This window comes from Mustela erminea, chromosome X, assembly GCF_009829155.1.
Source record: "Mustela erminea isolate mMusErm1 chromosome X, mMusErm1.Pri, whole genome shotgun sequence".
NCBI lineage: Eukaryota > Metazoa > Chordata > Mammalia > Carnivora > Mustelidae > Mustela > Mustela erminea.
In genome coordinates, this window is record NC_045635.1 from 109,538,836 (window position 1) to 109,566,285 (window position 27,450).

General features: G+C 46.3%; 2 protein-coding genes across 5 annotated transcripts in view; one reads left to right on the top strand and one right to left on the bottom strand.

Annotated features, from left to right (window-relative positions):
- The window catches only part of LOC116582180, a 28,328-nt gene extending 9,201 nt beyond the window's left edge, over positions 1–19,127 (top strand). Inside the window, exon 4 of one of the 2 annotated variants that reach the window (XR_004282411.1) lies at positions 19,092–19,127. Coding sequence is in view for 1 of the 2 variants with exons in the window: in XM_032329632.1 (XP_032185523.1) it covers positions 6,377–6,549 (173 nt within the window). In the remaining variant the exon portion in view is untranslated. Of the gene's footprint in view, positions 1–6,376; positions 6,566–19,091 lie in introns of those variants that run through there. The other variant, XM_032329632.1, reaches the window with a different exon arrangement.
- AIFM1 (apoptosis inducing factor mitochondria associated 1) overlaps positions 6,550–27,450 on the bottom strand; it is a 33,717-nt gene continuing 12,816 nt past the window's right edge. For 2 of the 3 annotated variants that reach the window (XM_032329631.1, XM_032329629.1), the window contains exons 3-16: positions 26,185–26,284; positions 24,946–25,070; positions 24,690–24,820; positions 23,157–23,247; positions 17,935–18,019; positions 17,236–17,312; positions 16,022–16,130; positions 14,663–14,770; positions 14,230–14,318; positions 13,645–13,785; positions 10,843–10,985; positions 9,017–9,141; positions 7,144–7,340; positions 6,550–6,811 (exon numbers count right to left, since the gene is read on the bottom strand). In XM_032329631.1, the coding sequence (XP_032185522.1) occupies positions 6,740–6,811; positions 7,144–7,340; positions 9,017–9,141; positions 10,843–10,985; positions 13,645–13,785; positions 14,230–14,318; positions 14,663–14,770; positions 16,022–16,130; positions 17,236–17,312; positions 17,935–18,019; positions 23,157–23,247; positions 24,690–24,820; positions 24,946–25,070; positions 26,185–26,284 (1,593 nt within the window). In that variant the 3' untranslated portion in view covers positions 6,550–6,739. The remainder of the gene's footprint in view (positions 6,812–7,143; positions 7,341–9,016; positions 9,142–10,842; positions 10,986–13,644; positions 13,786–14,229; positions 14,319–14,662; positions 14,771–16,021; positions 16,131–17,235; positions 17,313–17,934; positions 18,020–23,156; positions 23,248–24,689; positions 24,821–24,945; positions 25,071–26,184; positions 26,285–27,450) is intronic. The other variant, XM_032329630.1, reaches the window with a different exon arrangement.

Sequence of the window (27,450 nt, forward strand, 5' to 3'; positions counted from 1 at the left end):
AAACTTCCCCCTCAATCCCTTCTTTCCTGCTCCCGCCCCCCCCTCCTCCCGTCCCATCAGGCGAGTAGGGGCGGCTCCGGGAGGACTCCCGGGGAGGACTCAGTGAGGCAGCTGGGAGAGAAGTGGCCGGCGAGAGTCCCCACGGAGACATCCGTTTTTCTGTCCCCACCCGGCCACTCCACGCTCTTCTGGGGCGCACAGGGAATGTCCTGGGGGAGCTGAATGTTTGCAACCTCCCGCAGAACTCCCACCATGGTATTCTTTTGTAATTATCTACCTCACATAGTGCGCGCCTGCTGAGAGCGGGGCGCCCCGGGACCTCCTTCCCTCCTCTGGGCCCGGAGTTCACCTGGTAGCTGAGGTCTCTTTGGAGCCTCCTGTTGGGATGAACGGAACCACGAGGGCTTGCACGACCAAAGGGACAAGTGTAGGGTGTTCTGAGCCGTGAGCTGCCCTCCATCCCTGCATTAAGTCAAGCTGATGTCTTGAAAGGTCACTGTGGCCCTTTCTCCTAGGACTCGGTACTGGCCCAGTCCAGGTGGAGGTGGGAGCGACTTTGAGACCAAGGATTCCCTGTTCCCAGCACTCCCCGCCTCTCCCCACCCCCACTGTGCGGCTAGTTTGAGGACTCCCGCTGGAGTAGACCAGAATCCCATGACAGTTGTTTGGGATATGAATCTCAACAAAGTGGCTGAGGGCCTCAGGGCCTGATCAGAGAAGGCTTCAAGCTGGAGGGGCTCTGCTGGCCTCCCTGAAACACCTAAAACTCCCCGTTCACCCTGGTGGGGCAGTGATCCTTAAGCATTCTTGTCCACCCAGCAAATCATGGTGCTGGATTTTCTTACCTTCCCTTTATACAGTTTCTAGCTGTCTCTATGCTTAAGAGCTGGGTGGTAAAGCTTGCAAGCTTCCTGGCTCTCTTGTCAGCACTTGGGGACATGGTTCTGTCAAGGCCATAACCAATGTGAAAATGGCCATGGACCAAGAGCAAAGTGGGTGTATAGGCTGGTCTAGGGCCTCAGGCCTTATGTGGCACGAGGGACAGTGTTATGAGCTCTTCTGTCAGCATCAGGGTGATGGCTACTCTGGGTTATGGTGGCTTTCCAGTCACCAGCTCTGCAGGGTGTGTTTGTTGGCAATTGGGAACCATTAAATGGTTGGGCAGAGATGTATGTGCTCAGATCATGGCTAAGAATAGTCCTTCCATAAAACTTTGCTGGGGGTAATTCTGGGCTTGAAGTCAACATTTTTTAGGGGCGGAAGGATGCCACCTTTCCTGGAGCCCAGTTTTTAGTCTGTCAACCTCTCCATGGAGAGAAAATAAGGCAAGGTGCAATTTCTAGGGGTCATAGGGTTTCTGGCTGTAACTTGCTGGATCAAAGAAGAATCACAAGCCATAGATTAAAAAAACAAAACCCCAAAAACCAAACCTGTAAATCTAGTTGAGCCGAAGGGACAGCAGAGGCCATGTGGGGAGACACTTGCCAAGAGTTTTGAGTCCTATTAGCGTCTGCTCTAGACCTTAGAGATGAAAGACAACTGAGCCCATGGCAAGGTGAACACAGTCCCGCGCACGCTCCTGAGAGACTTTTTCTATACACAGGAGGTTCGAACTGAGAGTAGAGGGATAATCTAGTTTGTTGCCCTCAGTTTACAGATGAAGCTACGGAGACCTAGGTAAGTAGCTGCCCCGGGCCATTCACGTCAAACAGCGGTGCTGAGACTCACAGCCAGGAGTGCTCTTTGCACTGTGCTCCACGGCTGGGAGAAAAAAACCAAAAACAGAAACATGGGCAGAGAGCACTTATCGGAACCTGAGGAAGACACACAGGGAGGAAGAAAGCAAGCAAGGGAGACTGCAGGGATTCTGAGAGGAAGGACCAAAAATGAAGGGGCTGAGGAAAAGTGAAGAGAAAGAGGTGTATTCTCTTCGGGCAAGAAGAGCCATCAGTCCATCCTCTGTAATAAGCACCGTACACGGGCTCACTTCAGCACAGTAAACGTATTCATATTTCATTTGTAGAGATGACAAAGAGGATACAACCATAGGATGGAGTGCTTTGGTCAGTGAAAGAAAAGCCTAGACTAGAGAGAAGCAGACCAGTACAGCACTGTGAGGAATCGCGAAGGTCCCTTGTGAACTCTCCCAGCAGACTCCCAGCACTGGTGTTGTGGGGATGGACCCCACTGCCCCTGCCGGTGGGATCAGGTTGTGAGGGCAGGGACTACGTGTTACTCATTTTCTTATCTCCAGGGCCTACCGCACCGTGGCATGCAGTGACCGTATGGTACGTGTTTCCTAGCTGACCAATAACTGCATTCACCAGTCTGTGGATTTGTAAATTCAACGCCCATGGTTGGGGCTCCTCCAGAAGCATCTCTGCGCTGCATGGCAAGTGCCAAGGCATCGGAGTTGGGGGGACCTGCCCGGGAAGCCAGGCACCTCTATCCGTAGACACCAGACGCGACTCCTGGGCTTTTCCCAAGTGACGCACACAGACCTCAGAGGCCTCACTGGGGCGTCTTGGGGAAGGCACAAGATGAGGCAAAGTTCATGAGGGCCTCTGCCTGGCAATGGGCTTCTGGCAGATACATTGGTTTTTTACCTCCAAATTGCCAACGCCTACCAGCCAAAGAGCACCAGGACCCTCCTGGGGTTGGACAAGTTAGGGCTACTGCTCATTGCAGTCCAGGGAATGCACACCATGGGGAAGCACAGGGTGTGTCGGGAACAGGGTACCAGGAACGGTTTATTAGAGATTTGGGCCAGGCTGGGTGACTTGGGGGAGGGCTGAAGGAAGCAGGGCTTTACTTTGGATTGGATGCTGTCAAGAAGCTCGAAATCATCCAACAAGTAGGTTCCTTATTCGATACATTTTACCCCCTACGAGGGCAGACGAGAGTGAGGCCCAAGTGGTAATTGGTAAGGCAGCAGCAATCGCTCACATGAGACGGTATGGGGGTGGGTGGGTGTTGGTCATCTCTGTGGTTTGGGCAACGTTCATGTTTTTGTCTGTGTTCACACATGATTATGAAGTGGCCTTGTTTTCGTCTGCATCCAACCATGGTCAGAGTGGCTGTGTGCAATGCTAACATCTTGTGAATCTGTTTACATTCAATAGAGTACCCTGGCCTAACGGTGAGCACCAGGCCCTTCGGAGCAACACCACTGCCTGCTGACAGTCCCAGGCCAACCTCCAGATGTCAGGGGCTGCATTTCTCTTTCTCAAACTATCCATTTGGAGATGATCCCTGTTTTCCAACCAGGGCTTGGCAGTCCAGTATCTAAATATTTCGACCCTCCCTGTACTCTGACCCAGTCACACCCATCTGTAGAACCAGCCAGGCAAGGGAACGTCATCACTGGCTTGGGCTGTGTGTCTATGTGTGTGGTTTTGTGTACATGTGTCTGTGCCCGCCAGAAATTCCCTGATAAGTTGGGAAAGAGGCCGGGGGGGGGGGGGGGTGTCCTACTTCACCTCTAGGCACAGCAGGCCTTGCCCTCTGCTCAAGAGAGCAAGGCACTGGGGTTGGGTCCCAGCAATCTCCAGGGAAGTAAGGGTGCCCTGCTTTAGGTGGAGTCAGGGAAGGACAGAGGGGATATTGTGGCAGCCAAACTTTAGAGGAGCGGGAAAGGGAAGGGGTAGGGGTGGAAGGGAGGGGAGTGTTCCTTTGTATAAATGGGTCTCTAGAGAAGCCGTGGATTTTCCTTCAAGGAAGCAGCCTGCAGTAGGTCACTGTGGATCCCCACCCCCATCCCTTCTGCTTTAAGCCTCTTGTCTCCCAAATGGGCCCTGTTGATTAGAACAACAACAAAGTCATGTATGTTGACCTCATCCTCCACTAAGAGGCTTACTCTGACTCCTTTCCAGTCAAACATACTTCCTTCGCTCAGGTCCATCTCTCCAGCTGAAGTTTTAGCGCGTCTCCTGGGTGCCTCAGAGGCACTATGATGTGGTGTCAAGGTGCCATCAGACAGCATTCGTAAAATGGCAAAGAAAAGTGAAATTGAAGTCAAGAGGGTGGGCTCCAAACACCTAGCATTTTGGCAGAGCCCCAACCCTTCTCTGCAGGGTGTGGCTCGCCCTGAACTGCTGTGCGGTGGCCCAGCTGCTCCCAGCAGCTCTCAGGGGCCAGAACTCGACTGGTCCTGCCCCTCTTCTGTCTGGTTAGAGAAAGGTCCCTGCAATCCTTGGGGGCCTGGACAGATCAAACGTGTCCTGGGTATCTGTGGCAAGTCTCAGCAGCGGGTGAAGTAATGGGGGTCTGATAACCTGGATTACAGAGAACAGAGGTTCCAAGGCAGAGGGTCGTTTTTGCAGCAAGCCCTGTTATCTAGCATCATCCAACCAAGTGACGAAGGACTTGTTCAGGACTCCGCTGGGGTTTGGGGGGATGGGGCACATTATCCTCATTCTGAGAAAAACAAAAAAAGTCTCTGTTCTGGGATAGCTTACTACTGATTCGGGGAGTGAACCTTAATGATGCAGAGAATGACTTAATGAACAATCAAGTTCAAAGGTAGTAGGTGCAATTGGAGTTCAGACATGAAATCATGCACGGGCACTAATCCAATTGATACCACGTTACCAAGGTGCAATTTCATCTGGGCCTTGGGAGGTGAGCAAGAGGGGACAGGTGAAAGGGAGCAGTGATGACATTCCAGATGTGGTGAGCACAAACAGTTTAAGGGTGTGAATAAACCAGATGTGTATGTGTGCATGAGTCTGTTGTGGGGAAGGAGGCGGGATGGGGGCAGGGAGGGCTGAGGTCGGGAGCTCTGTGGAAGACTTTGGACCCGGTATGGTTGATGACAAGGAGTCACTGTACATTCTTCACCTGGGGGTTGGAGGCACAGCTGGGAGGCCATGAACTAACTGACGCTTTAGGAAGTGGTCTAGCAGGGTGCCTGGGTGGCTCAGTCCTTAAGCAGCTGCCTTCAGCTCAGGTCATGATCCCGGGGTCCTGAGATCGAGTCCTGCATTGGGCTCCCTGCTCAGGGGGAAGCCTGCTTCTCCCTCTCTCACTCCCTCTATTTGTATTCCTCTCTCGCTGTCTCTCTCTCTCTCTGTGTCAAATAAATAAAATCTTTAAGAGAAAAGGAAGCGATCTAGCATCAGTAGTTGACTGAGGATGGTTGCTCTGGCTGATCTCCATTCTTGGCGTGTCCACAGTAGTTTGTGTTTTTCTATGGACACATCTGTAATGATACTCCTGTGTTCATGTGTCTGCCTTCCTCACTGAAGCCAGGAGTTCCTGAAGTGGCCACGTTTCCTTCATCTTCCTATTCTGACATCTACCTGACTCACAGCAGGCAGTCAAGGAACACTGACTAGATGAATAAATCATTTCATTTTACTTAGCTGAAGTACAGTGACATGCTATACAAGGATAACAACTGTCAAAAAATTAGACTAAATTGCACATACGACTAAAGAAAGACAAATCGCAATTTGATCTTTTAAAAGAGGATTTGTGAACTGCTTCAGGATCTTAGAACCACAGCCGTCTTTGTAAGTAGCAATGAGCACCACAGAATCAGTCCTATTTCATAGGCTGCTCAGTGAGTTTTCAACATATGGATGTGGATGCGCCATGGATCAGATCATATTTCACTAAACCTGCATACATAGTGAGAACCTGTCCTAGTGCAGCTATTTCTTTTTTTAAAAAGATTTTAAGTAGGGGCACCTGGATGGCTCAGTGGGTTAAAGCCTCTGCCTTCGTTCGGCTCAGGTCATGATCCCAGGATCCTGGGATCGAGCCCCGAATCGGGCTCTGCTCGGCGGGGAGCCTGCTTCCTCCTCTTTCTCTGCCTGCCTCTCTGCCTAGTTGTGATCTCTCTCTCTGTCAAATAAATAAATAAAATCTTTTAAAAAGATTAAAAAAAAAGATTTTAAGTCATCTCTATACCCTATGTGGGGCTCAAACTCATGACCCTGAGATGAAGACTTACATGCTCTTCTCACTGGGCCTGCTGGGTGCCCCAAGATTTGATTTTTAAAAGTTCATTTGAAATTTTTAAAAAATGAGTTGATTTATGAAACCCTCACTTCTGTTCTCAGGAAATCATCTGTAGAATGAGGTGTGTCTATAAGCCTATTTTAGGCAAAAAGGGTGAGGGAAGAGCAGATTTCCAGTTTGAGGGACGGGGCATGAAGGACTGAGAGACGGGAGTTGAGAGATGACAATCCCTCAAGGATTCAGTCTCCAGGTTTAGCCATGAAGCACCAGGTCTCTGAACCCTTGTTTCTTCGGCAGTAAGTGACCTTTCTGGCCCCTGGCGGGTCCAAGCCCGTTCTGAGCGGGACGACAGGAACTGTTCCAGGTAAAGCAGAGTCTGCTCCATGTGTTTCTGTGTTCACTCATTTAACAGTGGATGGGGCCAGAGACACATTCAGGGAACTGAAAGCAGCTGAATGTGGAGCAGGGAATACGAGGCTGAGAAAAATCATGCACTTGGTAAGAACTCCAGTGTGCTTGCTCGCTGAGATGCACAACTTTCCTCCCCTCGCCCACCCGTTCCCTTTCAAAGAGAACAGAATTTAATTTAGAAGAATCAGGTTTTATTTAGTGATGTGAACATTAAGAATCTGCCTACATGGTTGAGATATTCACAAAGGGCTTTACCATTCAAACTCATACATACAGAGGAAGTGTGCTGAATAAAAAACGCTCCTTTACTCATCTGAGCTGCTGTCAGGGACAGCAAAGTGCTTGCCTGTTACACTGGGGGGCTTCAGTCTTCATGAATGTTGAAGAGTTTGGCTACTTCATTGAGATCTTCATGTTGCTCACCGTCCTTAATGATCTGAGGGAGAGAGGAACAGTGGGTCACTGACTTGCTTTGTGTGCGCCAGGCCAGCCTGCACAATGGGGGGGCCTGGGCCAACCCCCACATCGCCCTGGGAGCTGTGGGAATAGCCCTCTGTTAACCCCAAATGAGTGTATGCCAACTCCCTGGCCACCCAGCCAAGTCCTAACTAAAAACGAAATGCTCCTGAGCCAAGGCTACACCTTTGTTCTGCTTAGGCACAGTCTGACCCAGGTGGACAATGCGCAGCAGGGCACCCGATGACGTCCCGGGCGCGTTTTCTGGCCCACAGGTCCCATCTTCCTCAAGGAGCTCTGATGAGTACCCACCTTCCTTGCTATTGGCATTCGGTTGAAGATGTTCCACAGCACGATTCCTACCACCACTTTGTCCCTGAGGTAGAAGATGACACCTTTGCCGTAGTCCTCCCCTTGGGCAGGGGCCTGGGGGACTGCAGGACTGCTGGGAGGAACGGCGATTTCTGAGGCCTCAGACTCTGTCTCACTCTCGGAGCGGATACCAGTCCCTGTGGCCAATCCCCAGAACAAACAAAATCAAAATGAGAGTCAGTTATGAACTTAGGAAATTCTAGAAGGCAAGTATCTTTCGACACCTGCTTCAAGCTGCTCCTAGAGGATTTGTTTTTATGCCCCCGTAGTAAGCACTTAGAAAGTAAAGCCTTCTTCAGCTCCTCTCCATCGGCAAAGCCAACAAAAGCTCTTCCTTGCCGGCTCCAGGGCACGGCGTCAGTCTGACCCAGAACTTGCCTCCCTTACCATTTCTTATTTTTTTTTTTAGGATTTTTATTTATTTAGTTGACAGGCAGAGATCACAAGTAGGCAGAGAGGCAGGGAGCCTGACGTGGGGCTCGATCCCAGGACCCTGGGATCATGACCTGAGCCGAAGGCAGAGGCTTAATGCACTGAGCCACCCAGGCACCCCACCATTTCATTTTAAATGTATGCTGTGGATTATTTACTGGTATCTGGATTTCTTCAAACTGCAGAAGACTTGCTCTTATCCTCTGAGGAACATTTGAGAGCTGCACGATTCAGTACAGTAGCCATTAGCCACAAACAGCAATTTCAATTAAAATTCGTTAAAAGTTAATGAAAATTTAATCAATTTTAACCAAAATTGAATCAAATGTAAAATTCAGTACTCATTTGCACGAGCCACATTTCAAGTGCTAAAAAGCCACATGCAGCTAGGGGCTAAGGTAGTGGGCAGAGCAGAAAGGTCCACTGGACAGTGCTGCTAGAGAGGCCCTCTGGCCAAAGCAGGACAGCGCACTTCCATATGGAAAAACGAAGCGGAGGGGTTTCCTCCTGGGGAGGGGGCATGCTGTCCTCTGAGAACTGTCAGGCTGGCTCTGAACAATTCTGCCCAGGATACAGAGTAGTGCCCCAGAGTTTCTAAGCCCCCGGTTCCCTCTCCTGGATCCGCTTCTCTGGAGAGCGCCAGATGAAGGAGTGGGTGTATGTCATCCACCTGGATTACACAGGAAAAGGACCTCCATGTCCTTATAATGTCTTGTTCTCTCCTTCAAGAGCAACCTGTTCTTGGGACGACTCTGACAAGAGGACATGGAGGCTAAGTAACTTCAGCTGGGGTCATGGAAGGAAGAGAGAACAGGTCTAAGAGTTAATGAAAGAGTCATGTGTGGGAGAGAAGTTCATTCCTTGAGAGATGCCTCCCGTCTGAGGAAAACCTGGCACTAAGACACGACAAATGGAATTACAGGCAGCTCAAGAATTACTCAGCCCAGTTTTTCCCTGCCCAGGGTCTGTGGAGAATAACAGGTCCTACACTGAAGTTCTTGGGATTAGCAGGAGGCTAATAATAATAAGGATAATAAAAAATTAAAAAATAAAAATCACAAAAGTTCCGGTTTTCTTCAGTGCACAGGGCTTCCCAGTCCCTCGAGGCAAACTAAACCAGTGTCGCTGAGAGAGCCACTGCCCGGAGGCTAGGATGAACACCCACCACATCTGAGTCTACGCTCGGACCAGGATACCTGATTTTGCCAGCTCTCAGACCACCAAAGAGTGAGGACTACGGGTTGGGTTTATTTTAAAGCACAACATGAAGAAAGGCTTTCACTGACAGTGCCCTCTGGTCAATACAGAAACCCCTTGTTCAGGAGAATTTGGACCAGTGCTTCTCGACACTCTACCCAGAGAATTAGTTGGGCTTCCTTACCTGACTGCTCTGTGGCAGATTTTGGGTTGTCTTGTGCAGTTGCTTTTGCAAACACACCGACTGTGGGCAAACTACTGTCCACAAGACCAATAGCTTCGTAGCCAACGTCGGGACCCAAATCACTCCTAAGGAAGGAGAGAGAAGAGGGTGTTTTGTCAAGAGGCTGCAAAGAATGACACGGTGGTACATTTTTAAATTTTTTCTAAGACACCACACTTTGGTTCATGCCAACCAAAGAACTTGGTATGTGCAGCAAGGGAAATGCCAAACTGATCGGTCTGCTTGCCAGGGCATCTGGGGACAATGGTGAGAAAGCATTCCTATTCCAAAGCAGCTTTAATTTTCCTTAAAAAGCCATTATACTTATCACATACCATACGATGATCTACACTTTCGGAAATTTATCCATGCCTTTACCCCCGGGGGGTGAAGGGTTCTTCAAATTGACTATTCACTACTTTCTTTCAACTCAACCTAAAACTGCCTTTCTGATGCTTTAAAGGGTACTCCGTATTTACAGAACTCAGAATCTGAGATCTTTTACAGTTTCATCAATGGACAGTATTTCCTCTGAGCCTTCATTTTCAAGGTTTTATTTTAATCTTCTTGGAAACTTTTCCTATCATCATCACACAGTTTTTACTATGCCAGGAACTTCCAAGAGTATTTGTGGCACAGACACACGATGGTTTTGTAATCACGTGAGGCTACTACTCATGGTTTTGTTTCTGGTGCTCTACCTTTTGGCATCATTAAGTAAGTAAGTCAGTAAGTAAAATTTAAAGACAGTGGACATACCGTGTTACACTCATTTCAGGTGTATAACTTAGTGATTTGATGGTTTACACACTGTGCAGTGCTCACCACAGGCATAAGCTACCGTCTGTCCCCTTATGATGCTACTTGAATATCGTGAACTAAATTCCTTATGCTCTGCTTTTTATTCCCACGTTGTCCTTTCTTGACCACAGAAGCTCACTGGACTGGTATCTTCAGGGAACGGTCTACAATGACTTCCTGGATGCTGGTCCGGAGACCTAACTGAAAATTATCTAGCTATGGACTCTTTTGTTCCTAACTGCATTATCTTATAGGTGTTGACCCTGAAACCCAGCTGTTATGATTCTGCTGCCTGCTCACAAAACTGTGTGTGATTTTCCTGAAATGTATTCTCACCAGCTGAAAATTTTCCCCAATAGAAACTGCCTAGAGGCTTCTGAAATCCTGAAGTTTTTTATGTATCCCATCTTTCAAAGCAACGAGAGGAGAGTGTGCCAAGTAAGGTCAATGCCAGCACTCAGGAATGTCCCTTGCTAACTTTTTGCTATCCAGAGAACGGCCTACAGATGCCTGACTTTGAAATGCTGGTCTTGAGTGGGCTGTCTAATGTGATCTCTACACCCAACATGGGGCTCAAACTCATGACCCCGAGATCAAGAGTTGCATGTTCCACTGACTGAGCCAGCCGGTTGCCCATGGACTGTCTTCTGACAGTACGTTGGGCTCATTAGCACCAAAGAACAAATGACAATACAGCGCCAGCTCTAGCTAAGAGCACACATTTGTACCACCGACCATAGCTCAAAACCCCAAGCTGATTTTACCAGAAGTGCTGATGACGCCTCCACTCATTCACCTGTAAGCTTAACTGACAGGTGGGGCCTTCTACCAGAAAGCTGCTTTGGTGCAGAATGCATGGGAACATGATGGGAAGTCTTCTCCCCTCTGTATGAGGCTAACTGGCCCACACGGAAACCAAACTGTAACTCCGGTTCCATTACTTCTGTGTTCTAACCAGTTCAGTCCATAAAGCACAGAACTATTACCAGAACATCGACTGATGCCAGTATGGCTTAGCAGCTCCAGTCATATTTTCTCCGGCCAATCTTCCACTCACAACAGCGTGATCATGGTGCTCTACCCGCCTCCTACCCAACTTTATATCGTAGAAGCATGCAGCATCTCCTGCCTTTGAAAACAAACACATTACATGAGCACATGGTAAATAAAAACAAAAACAAAGACAGAACATACATTTCGAGGGCTTAAAAAGAGCCCTTGTGCTGTTAACTAATTAGTGTTTTCTATTTACAGGCCAGAATCGCACCTACACTTACTAAAAAAAGTTGAGATTCCATTTTTAAAAAACTATTCTATGCTAACCCCCCAAAACAAAAAACTAGTCTATGCTTCCACAAAGTGCACCTCAATTTTCTATGCTGCAGCACACACCTTTTTCTTCTCTCATTCTGCCCTTAGCAGAGACCGATATTTAATAACCATGACTTGCAAAACATTCTTTCCTATGCACAGAAACCAGTTTGTAGGTGTGAGACCGCCCCTCACCTAGAAATCTTTTCCAAGATAAGATTTTCTTTCGGTCATTCAGTATCTATTCCTTCATTCACCAAATATTTATGGAAAACTTATTTCTGTACAAAGCATTATACTGTCTGGGTGGCTGAGACAAACCTGACCTCCACGTTGCCCACAAAGAGCATATAACCTAGTTGAGGAAGATGCAGCATCGTTCCTCACTGGAGTGCAATGCAGGGTACCACGTGACAGGTACAGATCAAGCACAGAGAGCCTCTGGCTGGAGGTGAACAAGGCCAACTTCCCTCAGGATGTGGCACGTGAGTGCTCTAACCCTTTGTGGCTATTCAGATTCCCCCAGGGCAACCTCAAAAATCCAGCAGCATGTGAACAATGCTGAAATAAACTATGAAATCCACTTGGTGGTCTATTATACAGTCTTTAGGATCTGAAGCAACATGGAAAATACCTTAGAATGGTATAAGTAAAAAAAAAAAAAGAATGGTAAGTAAAAAGGAAAAGAACACAAATGTTTACTGTAGTACACTCACCATGACCATCTATAACAAAGGGAAAAAAAAACCTATTCAGAAGAAAATGAAGGGAGGGAAATACACCAAAATATTGGTGGCTGCTGTAGGTGATTCCCCCCCTCTTTTTTTTCTTCCCCCTTTCTCATTCTTGTCTATGTCTTCTATATTGAATGCATATTGCTTTTTTAAAGATTTATTTATTTTAGAGAGGTGGGGAGGGGGCAGAGAGGGAGAGAGAGCCTCAAGCACACACCCCATAGAGCAGGGAGCCCCATGCAGGGCTCAATCTCACAACCCCGAGATCATGACCTGAGCCAAAATCAAGAGTTGGATGCCCAATGGACTAAGCCACCCAGGTGCACCTACATAGTGCCTTTTTTTTTTTTAAGATTTTGTCTATTTATTTGAGAGAGAGAGATACAGCAAGAGAGGGAACATAAGCAGGGGGAATGGGAGAGAGAGAGAGGCAGACTTCCCGATGTGGGAGCAGGGAGCCCGATGTGGGCCTTGATCCTAGGACCCTGGGATCATGACCTGAGCCGAAGACAGACAATGACCCAGCAACCCAGGTGCCCCTACATGTTGCTTTTATAACAAGTTTTTAAAAATCCAGTATATTCTAGGCACACATGGGTGGCTCAGTCTGTTAAGCATCTGATGTGTGATTTCAGCATCAGATTTATTTATTTTTAATTTTTTCAATTTATTTATTTTCAGAAAAACAGTATTCATTATTTTTTCACCACACCCAGTGCTCCATGCAATCCGTGCCCTCTATAATACCCACCACCTGGTATCCCAACCTCCCACCACCCCCCCACCACTTCAAACCCCTCAGATTGTTTTTCAGAGTCCATAGTCTCTCATGATTCACCTCCCCTTCCAATTTACCCCAACTCCCTTCTCCTCTCTATCCCCCCCTTGTCCTCCATGATATTTGTTATGACTGGAAGAGATTATGCTGAGTGAAATAAGTCAAGCAGAGAGAGTCAATTATCATATGGTTTCACTTATTTGTGGAGCATAACAAATATCAGGTTCCTAAGATTTAGCCCCAAGACAGGCTCTGCACTCAGCAGCAGGGACTCTGCTTAGAACTCTCTCTCTTTCTCCCTTTGCCCCTTCCCCTGCTTATGCTCTAAAATAAAATAAATCTTAAAAAAAAAAAACCCAGTACACTTTATCTTTAAAAAAAAAAGCTTTGAGGGAAAAAAAAAACCCTTCAAAGTTCCTATGTCCTTAGTTGCAGAGTACCTAATCAAACACAATACATTTGTAATGATCTAACAATGGGGAAATTACCTCATGGTTCCTACATACTATAGTCTTGTTTGTGTCATAACAGATTTTTTAAAACAGCTAAAAATAGTGCTCAAGGATAACGAAAACTGAGTTATTTCCCCCCTTAGAGAATTTTATAAAACTGCCTCATCCTCCCTTCCCTGGGCTCACTTTCGGGCAAAGCGAACAGCGGATCCATCTGAAAGCTGGGCATATGCCCATCAGGGCAATGGCGATGGCGGCTGCCAACCACAGAACGGGAAGAACTCTATTTCTGTAGGCGCACACACTGTTCATTTCCTTTTCCACTAGCTTGTGGCATGAAGCCATACCTGATCTTGTAAATCAAGCAGTGAAGTTTTTATTCTTCATCCTCAGCCTCCAAACATTCTGCCTCTATCTGGGCAAGGTGCTACTGAGCTTTTGCACACTGCCAGGCACACTTGCTCACGGGCTGCGGACAAGGAGCCATTCCTGCTCGTGCTGTAGCACACTTACCACCCAGATGTTGGAGCGCGCTTGGAGCTCTGCATTTACCCGGAAGCCACCAAAATCTGAGTCTATCTCTAGTCCGCCTGTCTTGGCTAACTCAACGTTGGGTTCCAAGCCCACAGCTGCCACTATGTGGTCAGTTTCTACCTGAGGGGGAAAAAAGAAATAATTCAGCCAATTACCACAGTTTCCAAGTATGTCTATGGACATAGCAACTGAACATTATTTTACTAGGAACTGGAGCTTTACAAAAAAAAAAAAAATCACCGATTAACTTATATAACTCTGGTAAACAGATTTAAAGGTCTACTTTATAAAATTCCTCCAAACACAAATATACCCCACATCGTCAGAACAGAAAGCTGCCACCCTTGAAAGGTCTCAAAAAATCTGTGATACAAATGGGAAGGGAAAATGGTTCACAGATGTCTACTCTGGCTTTCATTCTTATTTTAATGGAAGGAACAGTTCATTCAGAAAATTATGAGAGTGTTAATGGTGGCTGCCACGAAAGCTACTGTTATCGAATGAAGGAGTAAAAATGAGGAAAGCGGGGGGAGGGGGAAGGTCTGGCAGCCTTCCCCTCCTTACCTTCCGGCCGTCTTTCAACTTGATGAGTAACTTGCCACCGCTGACTCCAACTGATTGCACAATAGCATTGGGAAGCACCTTAACCCCCTCTGTGAAGGCAAACAAGACCTGAGGCTGAGCCTGAGAGCGTCCCACCTTCATGACAAGAAGGGAAGATGACTAAAGGCACCCCCATCATAAAACCAGTAATCATCAGTACGTAGGCAGCCTTGGGGAACCCCAAGAACGCACACCCACAGCTCATTTTCAGTACTTCCGGGAATTTTGTGCATCAAATTCAGAACACCTACAGGAACTTGGCTGAGTGGAGAATGGTGGAAATAGTTCACCTGCCAGGCGATATGGCATATGTCAAGGGGATTCCCAAAGAAGCCAACTTTGGATTAGGGCTCACTCAAAGGAAAGAGCAATAGCATATGGAAAGTCTCTCTACCTCGTCTGACTTTTTCCATGGTCCAGTTGCTGAGGTATTCAGGGAGGATCTTTCCCATATTTCCTTTCTCAGGGAAGAGTTGAATCACTTCTGTACCCAAAGCTCGAGCTGGGAAGAAGAAACAGAGTAGGTAGAGCAGGAGGCAGAAGCCAATCCTGCGAGGACAGGAAGAGAAGCGATGGAGTGGCAGGTAGCCAATCGTGACACACAGGGCAACGCTGTGACCTAGGCCAGAGCTCCTATTCGTGGGGCACTGGGGCACGAGGGCACTGACAAGGCAAATACAACAGGTACCAGAACTAAGTGCATTACATCCAGGCAGCAGCTCAGGCTCACACCTGCGCCTCTGGCCTGTGAACAGGAAGCACCCTCCTGAGAAGATGGCCTGATTTCACATAGCGGAAAACCGACATTGAGGAAAATGGCTGCCATCAAACATTCAAACCAGAATATACAGATCGGTTGAACTGGGAACCATCATATGTCTGAAGAAAGTGTGACTTTTACAAGGAATAAAAATTCAAATATACATACAACTCTGTAGTCTACATTGCCCTTATCCCAATAACTTCCTTTCCTTAATATTTTCTTTTTTTTTAAGTGATTTTTTGAAAAGATTTATCAGGGAGCGCATGGCTGGCTCAGTTGGTTAAGCGTCTGCCTTTGGCTTGGGTCATGATCCCGGGGTCCTGGGATTGAGCCCCACATCAGGTTCCCTGCTCAGCAGAGAGTCTGCTTCTCCCTCTCCCTCTGTGTGTGCCTGGACTCTCTCTCAAATAAATGAAATCTTTAAAAAAGTAAAAATAAAAAAATAAAAGATTTATCAGATGCTTAACTGACTGAGCCACCCAGGCGCCCCTAAAGATAAAAATTTTATTTTTAAGTAATCTCTATACCCAGTGTGGGCCTCGAACTCACAATCCCCAGAGCAAGAGTCACACACTCTACCAACTGAGCCAGCCAGTCACCCCTTTAATACTTTATTTCTGAGGAGTCCTGGCTTAGAGGCTAGAGGAAGGGAAAGAAAGCATTTCTGTTCAGTTGCTCAGATGATAGCTTTTTGGTCACTAAGGGATTCCTCACGAGAACTAAGCTCAGTGCTTAGCTTTTCACCACATACATCTTTTCTTTTTTTATAAGCAAACTCTACCCCCATCATGGGGCCTGAACTCACATCCCCGAGATCAAGAGTTGCATGCTCTACCGACTAAGGCAGCCAGGCACCCCTTACCACATAAATCTTAATCAAACTCTTTCTACTGATCCTGGCAAATGCATCCCTGGAATTTGTTAGAGCCCCAGGAAGAACAGGATATAAAACCAGAGAAAGAAAAATCGACATCACCACCCAGTACTCACCCTTTCTGCCAAGAGCGCAGGCCAGTTCGCTCCCAAGGAAGCCCCCACCGATTATCGTAATTGACTTGACTTCCCGGGAAATCTTCTCTAAGGTTCTGAAGTCTCCAATCTGCAGGATCATACCAATTTAGTCCACTGATTTCCCAAAGGGACATAGGATAATAACAAGAAATATTTTCTGCTAGATCTTTGACATGTAATTTGCACATAAAATCTCCTTGTATGAAGTGGCTCAATTACAGCCTCTGTTACTGAAGTAAATTTCTCTCTCCGCTGGAATATTCCTTCTAGCATCAGTGGTTCTCGATCGGGGGCAGTTTTGCCCCCTCTCCCTCAGGGGACATCTGGCAATTCCTGGAGACATTTCGGGTTGCCACAGCTGGGGGCAAGGACGTGCTCCTTGCAGGTAACGGGCAGAGGCAGGGATACTGCTAAATGCCCTATTTGCACAGGCCAGCCCCTCACAAGGAACGATCATCCAGCCCAAATTGTCAATGGCGCCAAAGGCTGATAAACTGCATTCGATCAAGAACTGAAAGGATGGGGCGCCTGGGTGGCTCAGTGGGTTGAGCCGCTGCCTTCGGCTCAGGTCATGATCTCAGGGTCCTGGGATCTGGTCCTGCATTGGGCTCTCTGCTTGGCGGGGAGCCTGCTTCCCTCTCTCCCTCTCTCTCTGCCTGCCTCTCTGTCTATTTGTGATCTCTGTCAAATAAACAAATAAAATCTTAAAAAAAAAAGAATCAAAAGGATGATACCAGTATTCTCAAATACCCTAAGAGTGCCTGGAAAATTTCCACAGGGGTCAAGAGTAAAGCACAGCCTTAAGAAACAAAGCTCCCCCTTCCTTTTTCACTTAGGTACTCAAGAGTTTTCTCCTCAAAGGCTCTGCAGTAGCATTTGCAATGCAAAATGCCAAGAGGCTATAAGGAGTTCCAATGACTCAAAAGCATCAGGAAAAAAAATACAGAAGGGCAATCGGAAGGAACTACAGCAAGCAATCAAAAACACTAGATGTATTTTTTGCCTAGGAGCTGAAAACCCTCCAGTGAGGTATTTAAGGTGCAGAGAGAGGAAGTGACTTGCTCAAGGCCAGAGACCAAGTCTCCCATAAATAGAACTCCCACCTCCCAATTCCTGGGTGCTAACTTGGGGACCACGTGATTATGCTACCTCTTCAAAAACCAAAACAATGAAAGCACTAAACAGACAATTACCTTTCTGAAAAGCGTGGTTCTACTCTTCACCTCTGCTCCAGCTCTGTCAATGGCAGACAAACTTCTTGGAGTGCCTCCTGGAAATAGGAGGAGGAAAACCCTTTTAGCTCAACAAGTGGGAAGCTAGTCCAAACAAGCCCCCCATGAAGTTGGCACTGTGGCCCCCTCAGCACCCACAGGGCCCAGAGGCTTTGTGTCCCTTCACCTGGCTTCTCAGCAGGCTTCTGTCAATTTCCCTGGAGAAGCCATTAGTGAGGCTCTCTACAAAGGGCCCGCCCTCCCCAGAGACGGCCACAAGGCTCTGTTTTTTGCTTCCCTAAATCCTTCTAGGGGCATCACCAGAAAGCATGCTATGTTCCTTTAAGGGACTGCTTCAGTCTCCTCTCTTTCTTGATTTCTGATTGGAACTGGAAAAGAAGCCATGAGGCTGTATCCCTTCCAGGGCGCAGGGCAGAGAGCAGAGGGCAAGGGCTAAGCGGGGAGAGAAAAAGGCCATCTTCAATACCCATCCGTGCCCTTACCCAAAGGGGCAGCAAGGATACTCCAGAAAGGTTGCTGATCAGAGGCCTGTCATTAGCTAGGCTTTGCACCAAGAGAAGACACCCACTTCTTTTTCTTAAGGTTAAGTAATGCCTTCTGTACTAAAACTCAAATGAACTAACTATACCAGGGAAGAAATCCACCTCGAGAAATATTCACCTGTTGCAATCAGGCACTTTTCATAGGTTATCTGAGAGCCATCGTTAAGTTTCACCATGTTGCCTCTCACGTCAAGCTGTACTACCTGGGACACACACAGACAGATGAGTTAGCTTTAAACGTCTTTTTATCAAGACATAATTCACTACACACTTACCACGTTAAAGTGTACGAATCAGTGGTTTTCAGTATATTCGAAAGGTTGTGCAACCATCACCACTATAATTACAGATAATTTCCATTACCCCACAATGGAACCCTGTACCTTCAGTCATCAGCCCAGTGAGAAGAATTCGTTCTTGACCTGGGCGATCCTTAAGAAACCATTTCTAAGTAACCACTGGCACCACAGTCTCTGGTACCCAGTCTCTCCAAGTGGTCATAGCTTCTTAGGCAGTCAACATTAAAACAAATCCCTGCAGTCCCCAGAGTCCCTGTCCGATTTGTGGAAATGGAGAACAGAGACAGACTTTTCTGCTTGGTTTTTCTGGAAACCTTACTTTTTTGTTAACAACACTCCTGCATCTTCCAACATTTTTACAGGATATTTAGTCTACCTTCTACCCTTCGCTAGAACTCAGCTCTCCTGCCAAGGACAGCTCACATGTAGAGACTGCTCATTCACCCACACTCCTCCCCTAGCACACCCAGGGGCAGGGGTGCTGACTACTGCGGCTTCTGGATTCATGTGCCCTCACACCCCTCTGAGAAGCACCCACCGACATGCTACCAGTCACCGCTATGCAGCCGTCTCCCGGTCACTCCTCAGTCCCTGAAGACGTTGGAAGCTGGCTCCTCCTCTTCCTCCGAGCCACATCCAGGATCCCATCCCTTGAAGCTCTACTTCTACCTTGAATTTCCCATTTTGGGGGTCACAGTTTTCCATTCTTCCAGCTTTTTTTCCCAGTCCCGCTGTCACCCATACTTGCTTTGATTTTCTCTGCTTACCCAGTGGGCTGTTCGATTCCAACCAATCTGGGCCCATGCTAGATCACCCAAAATGTTCTCCTGCTACCGCCTCTAATTTCCTCGCAACCTCCTCTTTCTCATGGTGAGGAGCTTGAGATCTGGAGTTAGAGAGACTAGAGATCCAGTCTCTGCTCTCTTTGCTCCCAGCTGCCAGACCATTAGTTCAAGACATACTTATTAAAAACCAGGGACGCCTGGGTGGCTCAGTTGGTTAAGCAGCTGCCTTCGGCTCAGGTCACGATCCCAGCGTCCTGGGATCGAGTCCCGCATCGGGCTCCTTGCTCCGCGGGGAGCCTGCTTCTCCCTCTGACTCTGCCTTCCACTCTACCTGCCTGTGCTTACTCTCGCTCGCTCTCTCTCTGACAAATAAATTAAAAAAAAAATCTTTAAAAACCTACCATGTCAGGGACTACGCTAAGTGTTGGGGACATGACAGTGAGAAAAACAGATACCTTCCCTGTCTCCAGAGTCTAGTAGCCAAGGCAGACCATTTAACATACACAATCAAGAGGGAGAAATGCTCTGATAAGGGCAGTACGGGTAGCTCTACAAACATGTGACAGGGCCCTCCACTGAGCTTTCTGGAGGCAAGGACATGAACTGACTGTATGGGTGAGTAGCTTCTTTAGCCTTTGGTTTGTCCTTGGGTAAGCTATCTCTTCAACCCAACCCCACTAACTCAACCACCACACTGTTCACTCTCAGATAACCAACCACCTGGTACCCTAGTTTATTGCAAGAACAAGTGAAGCCATTAGATGTGATCTTCCTCGGCTTCCCACCTCCCAACCCCTGGAAGAAAAACTTTCCTTCCTTCCTTCCAGCTTCCGGGATGAGGTGTCCTTTCTGTGCTGTTTCTGTGCCTGAACCCCATTCCCTTCTTTTCTGGCCCAGAACCATCTCCTCAGGCAAATTCATGATCTATCATCCATTGGAAAGGGGCCATAAATAATTTGAACAATAACGTATTCTCCCACAATTTATTCCCACCATCACATATACTCACTTACCTCCTTTCAGCATATAAAACATCCCCGCTTCCTTCCCAACATATAGAACTTAAAAGTCTCATCTATCATAACAACAGGCTTAAAGTCCAAGGTCTTCAGGATGATCTCTGCATTGGTTTGGGGTGTGGATTCTCCTGATACAGAGATTTATGGACTAAAATGGTAAGTTATGTCACTTAGACACTCAATTTATAATGTTGGGAAGGTAACATTCAACAAATATTCCCACTAAAAGAGGGAAGAATGGGGCTCCTGGGTGGTTCAATGGGTTAAAGCCTCTGCCTTCAGCTCAGGTCATGATCCCAGAGTCCCGGGATCAAGCCCCACATCGGGCTCTCTGCTCAGCAGGGAGCCTGCATCCCCCCCCCTGCCTACTTGTGATCTCTCTCTGTCAAATATCTCTCATCCCCCGCTTCTCTGCTGACATCTGAGGACTTCGCCTTTGGTCTGTCCTGTCCTGAGTCCCACTTCTTTTTTTTTTTTTAAGATTTTATTTATTTCTTGGACAGACAGAGATCACAAGTAGGCAGAGAGGCAGGCAGAGAGAGAGGAGGAAGCAGGCTCCCCGCTGAGCAGAGAGCCCGATGCGGGGCTCGATCCCAGGACCCTGAGATCACGACCGGAGCCGAAGGCAGAGACCCAACCCACTGAGCCACCCAGGTGCCCCCTGAGTCCCACTTCTGACTCTACATCCTCCTCGAGCTCCTACCAATTGGTGTCTCCCTTTTCTCATTTAAACTTTCTGAAGGAGTCCTTTATCCTCTTTTCTGACTTCACGATGACATCTGAGTCACCAAGTCTATATGGCTCATTGTACAGTTTTTTTTCCTGCCACACCCGTTTGCTACAAGAAGGAGGATGTGATCATTCTTGAAACTCTCCAACCTTGCTCAGCCCCTGTCCTGGGCTTTCTCTTCAACTTCTTTCCTAGTTCCTCTGTGGTCTCGTCTTCAGCCTCCCTCCTAAAAGTTGGGGTCCGCAGGGTCCCACTCCCCTATGACTGCAAAGTTCTCCACAGATGGCCTCACCCACTCTCACAGTTTTAACTCCTACACATTCCCGGATCTCTGAGCCCAGATCCCTCCTCTAAACATCACAGTCAACTATCCAACTCACAGGCCAACTCCACAAATATATTCCATGTCACACTTAACAGTCCAAAACGAAGTTTCCTTTCCCCCTTAAATGAGGTCTTCCTCTTGTAACATCTCTCTCGGCTGGGGCTATACCACCCCCTCCCATACAAGCCGGAAATCAGAAAGACATCGTTGCCTCCTCCCTCTTGCTCATGTTCCACCTTCAATCTATCACCAAGCCCCATCGAGGCCGCCTTCTAAGCATGTCTCTGGTCTGTCTCCCACTCTCTGTCACCTATCAGGAAACTATACAATGGTGTTATTAAGAGCTTGGGCTCTGGAGTCAGAATTCTGGAGTCAAGACAGATTTGGGCTCAAATTCTGTCTCCCCCACATATTAGCTATATAATCATAGGCAAGTTAGTTGACCATTTCTTTAAAGTAAGCTCCAGGCCCAGCATGGACCCCAGTGTGGGGCCTGAACTCACAACCCTGAGATCACAACCTGGGCTGAGATCAAGAGTCCGGCACTAAACTGACTGAACCACCCAGGTGCCCCACAGTTTATCTCTTTTTAATCTCAATTTCTTTCTCTATAAAATGACAATAATAATAGTACCTACCTGATAAGATTATTATGAGAAAATGAGATAATATCTGTAAAGCTAATATCTGTTAATATCTGTAAAGAAAATATCTGTAAATATCTGAGATAATTATCTGTAAAGATAATATCTGTAAATTTTAAAATTATGTTTACTGCTACTGCTACTTCCTCAGCGCCATCACCGCCACCACCACCACCGCCGCCACCACCACCGCTGCTACTGTCCTAATTTGGGCTCTATCATCTCTCGCCTAGATTATTACAATGTCTTCAAAATGGTCTACCTCTAGTCTGGTCCATCCTCCTCAGAGCCAAAAGGATTACTTAAAATTCAGTCTGTTTTATAACCGTGTTTAAAATGCAAGAGACCCTCAGTGCCCATGAGGTAAAGGTCAAGCTCTTCTATACAAGAGAGCGCTCCACAGTCAGGCCCCAGCATAACTTCTCAGTTTCATCTTTTGCCCTTCTTTAACTTATACTTTCTGCTCTGTCAGTAGCTAGCTGCTTGTTTCTCTGCACAAAAGGTGCTTTTTCATACCCCCATATCTTTGCTTATGCTGTTTTCTACTTGAATTCACTTCACTTACCACTGGTGAATTCTTCGTCATTCCACACAATTTTCCATCCTATAAGAAGTCATCCTCCAGGAAGCCTTCCCTGAAATCACCTCTATACCGGGCTTGTTTCCCAGTAATTCCCACAATACACTGTGCCCATCTTTTTTACTCCATATCTATGTGTTATGATTATCTGTTCGTTTTTGCTTAAATACTGTTAGGCCCTAAAGGGCAGGGCCTGTGTGTTATTTACACACAGAGCATACTTTATACCTACTGTCTCATTACCAGCTTATCCATAAACCTATATCCACCTCATCTGCCTATGTCTCCTTCTAGAAGAAGCAGGCTTATGCCTAGCAAAGGTCAATTCCTCTACTTGTGCTCTGGATCCCATCTACTCTGGACTTTGCTCCTTCTGATAACCCTTCCCTCTCCACTGGAACCCCGCCATTGGTTTACAAATACACACTAGCACCTCCCATTAACAAAAATGAAACATACCACAGCAAAACAAAACCCACCTTGGACCCCACAAATGCCCTCCAGTCACTGCCCCCATTACTCGGGCATTCACTTTTGTAAAGTCTAACGGTATTTCCCGTGTTGACATAATGCCTAAATTATTTTACTACCCTGAATAATATACCGCTGTCAATCTCTTGTCATCAATAATCCCAAAGAAATGTTAGTGTGGAAAACAGGAAGACAAAGGAAGGGCAGAGGAGCAAATCTGGAGAAGGAATAGGTTCAGAGTCAATGATCCCAGTAGTTTGACTTCTCTGGGAAAGTTTAGTTGACATGCTACTCTAGGCTTTGAGATTAGTGCTTCCCCCAGAAAGAAATAATAAGCAGTGAAGACAGGCGAGAACAAATCTAAAAGGACTCGATCCTTCTTTAATGAACTACAGTGGCAGGACAGACACAAATGGCAATGGGAATACAAGTCTCCATTCTTGGGGCCCACATGGAGTTGGACAAGGGGAACGGCTTACTAGCTCACCTTCTTCCCAGTGAGGACGGCCACACCACCATTCTCAATATGAGGCAGGTCCTGAGCAGAGACATAGAAAGAAGGTGGCTGGAAATATATGCTGTACAGAGAAGAAGGAGAAAATACCATAAACACCTGGAACTGCCATCAACTTCTCCCATAGCTCTAGTAAAGTTGTTTCAATCATGAAAACCTTTAGAAACATTTTGCAGAGTAAGTTTTCAAGCCCACTAAATCTTGGTCATGACTTATTTACACAGAGGTATTTTAGACTAGTGGTTCTCACCTGGGGGCAATTTGGCAATGTCTAGAGATACTTCTGACTGTAACAGCTTAGGGGGGAGGGAGTCTTCTGGTATCTAGTGGGTAGAGGCCAAGGATGCTATTAAACATCCTACAATGCACAGAACAGCCCCCACAACAAAGAATTATCCAGCCCTAAATGCCGATAGCACCAAGGTTGAGAAACCCTGCTCTGGATTTAGGTTCAAAATTAGAACAAGAAAGGGCGCCTGGGTGGCTCAGCTGGTTGAGTGTCTACTGATTTTGGCTCAGGTCATGATCTCAGAGTCATGAGATCAAGCCTTGTGTCAGGCTCTGTGCTCAGCATAGAGTCTGCTTGAGATTCTCTCTCTCCCCCTGTCCCTCTGTCCACTGCACACTCTCTTTTTCTTAAATAAATCTGAAAGAAAATAACAAACCCCCACCCCAAATTAGAACAAGAACACCACCCAGGGAGCTGGTATTCACACATCCACCTAAATGGGTTGTTCAGAATGGTGCTGGTCGAAGGACAGCTAGGTCTAGCTCCTGAGAGGGCTTTGCCTCAAAGAGCACACATTAGCTGTGAGATACTAATTAAGGGATGGCTAACGTAATTGACAGTATGCATCCTGCTTGAGAATAGAACATGATAATGGGGATGAGGAAGGTGGGTAGATCTGTAAAACTCAGTCTAGTAACAAAGAGATCACTAGTAAGAAAAAAACTGGAACCCAAAAACATGGTACTGGAATCAAGAGATCCATGGAGTTCTATAGAGGGAGAAGGTTTCTGGACCCATCTTTCCAAGTCTTTCAGGCAAACATTTTAATAAAGAGGCTCTTCCCAATGGTGTTCCCACACTCTAGTACCACAATTCTGCATGCTTGCTAGGGTGTCAAGGAAAATGCCAGAGAACAGTGTCTTGTCTTTTGCTTTTACTGGAGACGCCTCAGCAAGTGTAACGTAAGGAAGTGACAACACAGCCAAGCTGATCTTCATGGCAGAAGTCTAGAAGAAAGGTCCTGGAAATAGGCGCATTAGTCTTGCAGAGGCCAACCTTACAGCTGCACTTGTTGGCAGATCGGGTAACAGGATCCAGGACGCCTGCCACGGGAGCCTGCTGCCTCTACGCTGTGCCGAGTGTGCACCACAGCGGACTCCAGTGTGCAGCCGAGGCAGCTCTCCTATGCACCACACGTGGTCTGTGCAGACTCCTGACCAATGCCCTGTGCTTTGTTCAAGTTGCCGGTCAGGCCCATTTTACAGAAGTGAACGCACCTTCTCTCTTTTCCATTCCACTGTCTGAATCGCAGCGTCTTTGTGACATTCGGATCATCTGAAAACCACAGTTCTTTTGAAAGAGGAGGTCGCATGTATGGCAGCTCAGGATCTTCAGACACAATCAGGACCTTTGGACAGAAAATAATGATACTCATCACAGCCGAGTCATTTAAGAGGCGGATGTCAAAGTGCTGCCCCTGGCTAAGTGCTAGCAGACTACCCTCCGTGCCAAGCAGAAGAGTGTGTGCCTTACCCTGGCCCCAGGATCCCGGGCCCGGATGGATCTGGCTGCAGCAAAAGCAGCGGTGCCTCCCCCGATAAGCAGGAATGGAACGTGACTTGGTACCCTGACTTGAGGAACTGGTTCTCCTTCTGGAGCTGTAAGCAACACACCAGACAGGATGAATTTTCTGAAAATCTCAGATGACTCCTTGCCACTATTTAGTTTATTTATTTATTTAGTCATCTCTACACCCGACATGGGGCTTCAACTCCTGACCCCAAGATCAAGAGTCACAGGCTCCTCCAACTGAGCCAGTCAGCCAGGCGCCTCTCCTTGCCACTGTTAAGAAAAAAAAAAAAATCACCTTGCACTTGTTTCAATCCTACACACAGAGGTAGCAAACACTGTACCTACATTAATCTTGACAAACTTCACAGCAGCCTGATAGGATAAGAAAAGCAAGTATCTTTTTCATTTTGTAAGTGAAAAATACCCCCCAAAGAGGCGAATGACATTCATCCATTATGTCTGTAAGAACTAGAACCTAGCTTGAATGTCTAGCTATTTCTAAAATACATTGGAAAGCATGTATCAGAAAGTTTCTCCTCTTCCCATTAACTTCCTAATGACCAATAGGAAAATATCAACTTCAGTTTCACCTTTTGTTAGCAGTAAAGGGGGGGAAACCCAGCAGGTCAATTGGGGATTATTATACAATGTTTAAGAAAAAGGACGTGTTTTGAAGAAAGCAACATACATAAATCACCTGCGCAGAGTTGTGGGCCTTATTAAGGGATTAAAACATTCCTCTCTGAAAAATCAAGCCAGTTATGGGGATAGAAGTGACGGCTAGTGCTATATTGTTAGGAAAACAAATATATCTTTAACAACTTGAAAACTCCAAAGACTCTAAAGGGGAAAAAAACAGACCAAAAGAATTTTCTCATTGCAAAAAAAAGGGCCTTTATGTTTTTTCCAATAACTTTCCTCACCAATCTTGTCTTCTGAGTTTAAAACTTGCCTTTTAAGAGTCTAATATATATATATTTTTTAAAAAACCAACCAATCCCAATCATCATTAGGGACTATTCTCAAACTCAAATTCCAGTCAAATACCTTAACAAATTGCTCCCAGGTCTGGGGTAATTCCACAGTTTCTGGAAACTTACAATCTCACAGTGTCGTCATGTCTGTAAGACATCTGTAAAGCACAGCACCCAAACTGTTTTTAACTTGCCCTTCATATACTGAGTCTCAAATAGCACTCACCAGGTGATGTGGCCCTTTTCTGTTTCTCTTCTGGTGTCAGCCCCAACCCTGACATTCTTTCATCGTATCTTTTTTGATCATCTTTTATAGTCCTATAGGCCTGCAGATCCAAACATGGAGAAAATGTCATCATAAATCTAGCTTACACCATAAGTAATATCATTATCTTTTAATTAAATGAGAAGCTTTTGTCTACATGAAGTAAGTTCTATGTTAAAATTATTTTCTTAAGAAAAAAATAGTGGGTATGTACACACTTGGTCTAGAAAGAACATAGGCATGCAGAAGAAAAGGCTCCAGCTTCAAATTTCCTTAGGAGCTATGTAAAGAATTTTCCTTATATTTAAGTCTGAAGGTACAGCTAAAGAAAAAAAGAAAATCAACAAAGGTACATTCATGAATACCTGAATGACTTTCCTCCCCTCTTAAACAGTCTTTACCATCTTTTTTCAATCCTGTTTTTAAGAAAATTATTTTATACTAGAAGGATAAAGGGGTAAACTTTATTATTTTTAAAGGTTTTACTTATTTATTTTTAAGAGAGAGAGAGAGAGAGAGATAGCATGAGCAGGGCTGGGGGGAGTGGCAGAGGGGGAGGGAGAAGCAGACTCCCTGCTGAGCAGGGAGCCCAGTGTGGGGCTCAGTTCCAGAACCCCGAGATCATGACCTGCACTGAAGTCAAAGATTTGACCGACTGAGCCATCCAGGAGCCCCAGCGTTAAATTTTGTAAAAGGGGTTTTGGACTATGGTGGATACTAGCTGTGAAACCAAGTTGTACAGTTCTGGGACATTATATGTTCTTGGTAGACGTCCCAAGTTTTGCTGGCTACTCTGCTTATGCCCTGAAACATGATGCCCGTTTCCTAGTCTGACAGAGTAACTCATCTTTCCCTCAATGGTCTATCCTGCTTTTGACACTTAGATATTTGCCAAGAGTCAAACACCTTGCTTAATCACCTATTTCAAATCTGTGTCTTCCCTAGCTGTTCAACTTGAAGAAGGGTCTATTAGCATTAGGACTATTTTTATTTAACATACAGTGTTTGAGTTTATTGGAGATTTTAAAAAGAGCAGGCAAGAATGACTTGTTTTAATTACTTCTGCTCTTTTGTACCCCAAAGGCTCAACAAGATGAAAATTTAAGTAACTGATGTTAACTGAAATCACAGGTCATTAACTAATTGGAGGAGAAAGTAAGGACATCAGAAGTGTCACAAAACATGTCTGAAGAATATTTTTTTAAAGATTTCATTTATTATTTATTT